At 41.7% G+C, this 6,000-nt stretch overlaps 1 protein-coding gene across 1 annotated transcript in view; it reads right to left on the reverse strand.

Moving 5' to 3' along the window:
• EFNA2 (ephrin A2) overlaps window positions 1-5,366 on the reverse strand; it is a 155,583-nt gene extending 150,217 nt beyond the window's left edge. The window contains exon 1 of the mRNA XM_030219163.1: window positions 5,166-5,366. Within this exon, the coding sequence (XP_030075023.1) occupies window positions 5,166-5,281 (116 nt within the window). The 5' untranslated portion in view covers window positions 5,282-5,366. The remainder of the gene's footprint in view (window positions 1-5,165) is intronic.
• Between the last annotated feature and the right edge of the window lie 634 nt (window positions 5,367-6,000).

Here is a 6,000-nt window from a genome sequence, read left to right on the forward strand (position 1 = left end):
GGCACAGATACACTATTTGGTACGAATGATGGGCTCGATATTCAGCTCGTGGTAGTCAGCAGTTTTTTAGCCTGGGTATTTGATGCTGGGCAATGTCTGGCTTTTGGCGAATTTACCCAGGCACCTGCTAATATTCAGGCCAGTGACTGGTTAGCTGGTGGATAACGTTTCCTGTCCTAACTTTATGAGCTACTTAGGGCTCCTTTTACAAAGCCAAGGTAGTGATTCCCAGTGCAGTAAATGCGACAAAGCCCATTCAATTCCTACGGTTTTCGTTGCATTTGCCGTGCGGGAATCACTACTGTGGCTTTGTAAAAGGAGCGCTTAACTAGTTAGCGGACTGAATTTCGCTGATACCCGTTACGTGCTGGCTGCGGCCAAGTTTCGCTCTCAGACTGCCCTCGCTCTAACTGGAAAGTGCCACCTTGGCGGTCAGAGCTGATATTCAGCAGCACGGCTCAGATAAGAACCACTGAATAGCAGCGGCCAGCCATTCCATGGGGTTTACATGGGCAGAAGCCTCTCCTGCTGCTTACACCATGTTGAATATTGAGCCCAATATTTTCTCATAAGTCCGAATTCCACTCCCAGAAAAATCTCTGCTTGCTTGGGTAAAGGTGTGCCTGAAACTACAGTTACATGATGCAGGCTCAACATTTGCAGCACCCAGGAAAAGGATCTAGGTATTATCATTGATGATACGTTGAAACCCTCTGCTCAGTGTGCGTCGGCGGCTAAGAAAACAAATAGAATGTTAGGAATTATTAGGAAAGGAATGAAAAACAAAAATGAGGACGTTATAATGCCTTTGTATCGCTCCATGGTGTGACCGCACCTCCAATACTGTGTGCAATTCTAGTCACCACATCTCAAAAAACATATAGAGGAATTAGAAAAGGTACAGAGAAGGGCGACGAAAATGATAAAGGGGATGGGACTCCCTTTGAGGAAAGCCTATGAGGCTAGAGCTCTTCAGCTTGGAGAAAAGAGGGCTGAGAGGAGATACGATAGAGGTGCATAAAATACTGAATAGAGTGGAACAGATAGAAGCGAATTGCTTGTTCACTCTTTCCAAAAATACAAGGACTAAGGGGCCCGCAATGAAGCTGCTAAGTAGTAAATTTAAAACAAATCAGAGAAAATATTTCTTCGCTCAATGTGAAATTGAGCTCTGGAATTCATTTACCAGAGAATGTGGTAAAAGCAGTTAGCTTAGCAGGGTTTAAAAATGTTTAGACACGTTCTTAAAAGAAAAGTCCGTAAATCATTATTAAGACAGGCTTGGGAACATTCACTGCTTATACCTGGGATAAGCAGCATCAAATCTGTTTTACTCTTTTGGTATATTGGCAGGTATTTGTGACCTGGATTGGCCACTGTTGGAAATAGGATACTGGGCTTGATGAACCTTCGGTCTTTCACAGTATGACGATGCTTATGTACTTATAATGGCACTATGTGCACAATTTCACCTATATGTACTCTGGGCAATTCTATAACAAGTCTTTAGCATACATAAACCTGTTTTACACATATAAATTGTTTTGTTTTGTTTTTTTAAATCATCCTCACAACCATGGATAAAGTAGTGTGGTTTCTGTATTAGTTCACATGAATGCAGAAAGATTTTTAAAAATGAATAAAGAAAAACAGAAATATAAGGTAACACTTTTTATTTGCTTAAATGCATTTCAATTATAATTTTATAACAGGAAACACACATACAAAACAATGATGCCTATGCAAAGAGTTGTAGTGTTCTCTTAGGGCCACAGTTATTAATGTGGGCTACCGTTAAGATGTTGTATTTAAACACTAACTTGTGCTGTTTTATCACAGGTCCTATTTTATGCAATGAGACCAAGTTACTAATAATTGGGGTTAACAGTAAAATAACACATCTTCAAGGTAGCCTACATTGATAACTGCCCTAAATAAAAATAGATCCCTCCAAACACCAGAACACTCAAAAAAAGGTCTTTGTTAATTTTAATTTTTTATGTACACAATTTTAATTTTTTTTTTTCAAAATGCTTAATGTCAGCAGAAAATGATTTAATATATTTTAGAGGCACCAGCAAGCAATGTGGCTCTCAACACCACATCACAAACACACTGTGGACTATGAATGGTGTTGCTAGTCCTGTCTCCAAAATATATGAAATCATTTTTTTCTGCTAACATTAAGCATTTTTGAACAAATTTAAGGGCCCTGTTGACTAAGGTGGTCTAGCGTTTTTAGCACGTGCATGAAGTGTGTGCTGTGTAGGGCGCCCATAGGAATATTGTAGGCACGTACACAATTAGCGTGCGCTAAAAAACTAACATGCCACTAGCCGTGGCTTAGTGAACAGGGCCCTAAAAGTGTATTTATAAAAGTTAGCAAAAACAGTGGCCCTTTTATAAAGGCGCATGGGTTCCTAAGTGCATCCAATGGGCATCAGATCGGCACACCTACCCACATGCTCCAGGCGGTAATTCCATCTCTGGTGTGCATCCAAAACATGCGGTAGAAAATATTTCTTCTTTTCTACCATGGAGCCCTTACCCGGCGGTAATCGGCAGTGGGCGGGGGCTGCACGCTTACTGCCCGGTTAGCGCATGAGACCTTACTGCTATATCAATGGGTGGCATTAAGGTTTCAGGCCAAAAATGGACACGTGCGCTGATTTTCATTTTGCCGCATGTCCATTTTCCAGTACGTTTTTAAAAAATCCCCTTTTTTCCAGGCATACTCAGGAAGTGGACCAGCGCGCGTCCGAAGCACATGCCTACACCAACACAGGCCACTTTTGGGTGCCATAGTTCTTATAACGAGTTTCTTTAAGAGCTTGGGTGCTTGGAAACATTTTTTTATGTTATAAAAGGCAACATATATGTATATATGACTCCTACAGTAATCTCCAGTAGCCCCCACATCCTCTGATAACGTTGTACCCGATCTGAATCAGGTGAAACTATACAGTATGCATGTATTCTATGACTCTATGCAGGTCCACAAATATTTTATTAAGTATGTGTGTTCCTCAAAATTGTGCCCAAACACTGCCTCCAAGAATGTCTACAAATAGACCATGATAAAGTACATGTACTCTTGTTGGTCCACGTACTTGTACACATGCGTATTCCTACACAATAAATAATAGTCATTTTCCATATGTAAATACTTGCTTTACATGGAGAAAATGCTTTATAAAATACACCCCCCCCCCCCCAGCTTCTTGACCTACTTTCAGGAGTTAAAACTGCCTTCAGTCCTGACCCCGGGAAGGGACAAAAACTAGAAATGACATTTATTAATTCAGTCCAGTAAAAAGGTATCTCCTTATTGTGTGTTTCTATTTATTCGTCTTTATTGCATAACTATGAATTGTACGTTATGTTTATTAAAATGTTTGAGTAATTGCAAAATTTTGGACATGCCAAATCTAAACGATTTACAAACATGAGTTAATCTTAAAAATCAATAGCAAGAAAGGAACTTTAATAATAATTCATAGAAAAGAACAGATTCATACAACTTACTAGGGCTTAAAAATTAAAAGTATATAAAATTAAAAAGACATAACCATAGGCATAGACATGTGTCATTGTGTCTGTGATTTTAAACTGTAAGATGTCTATTATAATTCAGATTATTTCTATATGACATTTTCTTGCTTTCCTGATAAAACTTGGTAATACCAGGAAAGTGTCTTGTCTTCTGTGAAATATTTCACATTCCAGTGCTGACTTTTTAATGGATGTATGCACGTTTTCAGCATCTTGCTCTTTAATGTAATTTAATTAGGGCTACAGATTAGGGTTACTATAAGAGAACAGTTACTATGGAATTTAGCTGCAGAAACGTTAATCATATCCTTTGCATAAAACATGCTCGGAATGGACTGAGATGAAAAGGGTCCACAAGCATCAGGTAACATATTGCAAACCTGGCACAAAATGATTTGAATGCAGATCAGTGAAGAAAAGGGAAGCCTTGCTTTGCACTTACAGCTGATTTCCAGACTTCCTGGAAAATCAGAAAGCTTCAAAGAGTAAACCTGTGGATTAGCACAAGTTTTATGTTTTGGAGCCCAGGACATTGTCCTGTTATGAGCAGCGAAAGCAGGTGAACCCACACCTATGCTCAACACAGACAGGAGGACCTGCAGCTGATCCAAGGTGGTCCCTTGAGACCATCCTGATGTGAGATAACACTAATATAGAAGATATCCTGAGGTGAGATAATGGTTATATAACATTAAGTAGAAAAAACCCCCCACTCAGGCTACTGAATGTTTTGAAAGATTCAAACCTTCAGAATGCAATTCTAGCTCAGTGGACTGTGATGCTGCCCAAAGAGGAGATGCAGGAGCCATAAATGGTTATATACATTTGTTCAGAATCTTTATGCGGCTGAGTGTTTTTAAAAGGCACACGGACTGATCCTAAAGAAATTGAGATTCTTTGCCGATTGTGACACCTTTCATCGGATCAATACAAGCACCAGACAAAAATGTTGGCACATATGTTTTGGGAAGACATCTAAACAAGGGACCTGTATGATAGTCCAAGAAAGGTCTCACAATCTGTGAGGAATCCTAAGCAAGATATTTCTTCCCAACTACTTTGTACGTTTCAACCAATGTTCTAGTTTCTGAAATGCTGCAGTTAAAAGCCCAGGAACAGATAAAGTTGTAGCCAGTAAGAACTTCCCATGCATGCAGGTAAACTAATGACAAAGTTCAGGTGCTGTGCAAAAGCACTTTGCAGTGTTCTCAAAGACGTCAAGCGAAAAAGGGGATCTAGAAACCCGTCCAATAAGTTGAAGAGACAGAAGAAAGCACGCGATAAGCTGCCTTCTCTTTGCTTGGATTTTCCAAATCCCAAAGTAAGTTCTAATTTAATTACAGAAGGTTTACAGTCTAAAAATTGGCGCCTGTGAATGTGAGAGGCGGGATTTGAACCCTGACTACGGTTCTAATCACTCGGGCTCCTCCTTGGTGTATTTTACGACAGAAATGAAAAAAAAAAAAAAAAAAAGCTCTGCAATTATTTCCGGTCTTTTCTTTCCCTGTTGCTGTTAGATTCTCAGCTTTGCAGAAAGTGTTGCTTCTTTTCTCTTGCAAAGTTTCCTAAGTAACCAGAACCACTACAAACACAAGTGCTAGGGCATGTCCTACCTGGGATTGCTCTTGTTCCAGTACACGGCGTGGCGATCGGATACCACTTGGCTCCGGGCAGGAGGGCAGAGCAGGGCTGTGAAAAGCAGCAGCAGCAGCGCCTCGCCAGGCTCCATTGTCCGGCTTCCCAAGTGCCACGAGTCCCGGGGCTGGTGTCGGCAGGACCTCACATGCCCTTGCCATGCTGCTGCCCTGGGGAGAGCCCGGCACGGCAGTCGGGGACAGAGAGACTGGCACAGCAGCAGCCGCGCGGCGGCTCCTCCTGCACGGGGAGGGGAGGGAGTGGAGCCCAAACCCCAGCCCCCCTCCCCAGTCCTGGCCCGCCCTCCCCAGCCCCTGCATGCTTTCACACCAGCAAGAGCTCATTCTTCCAGCACTGGAAAAGGACCTTTTCTTTTGTTTGTCCACTTTCCCTCCAAGCGGGTCTGAAAGATGTGCAGAGCCCCTTTCATCATTCAAGCCTGAGCCTTCAGAACAAACACCGAGGCCAGAATCAATTTTAGTACGGGATGGATTGGATGCAAGCGGGCTGATGCTTTGTGTAGTGCTCCAAATGTAATGCTTGTTTTATTTGAACAATTCATTCACAGAACTGGCGATTCATCACAGCTTTGGATCTACTACGCTAGCTAGGCGTCAAAATATTTCATTCTCAAAGTGATTCAAGCTGGGACCCGTCCTTAGCACAAGGCAACCTTTGACGAGCCTTCCAGTCCGCTTCTGTTACCAAAAGAACACTGCATATTAAAATCAAGAGTAATCAGCTAGGTGCATTTATCTTCGCTTTTATTAAATGCACACCCGACTTCTGCTAAACCGATAAATCAGAGCGCCC

This window comes from Microcaecilia unicolor, chromosome 11 (genome assembly GCF_901765095.1).
Source record: "Microcaecilia unicolor chromosome 11, aMicUni1.1, whole genome shotgun sequence".
NCBI classification, from domain to species: Eukaryota; Metazoa; Chordata; class Amphibia; order Gymnophiona; family Siphonopidae; genus Microcaecilia; species Microcaecilia unicolor.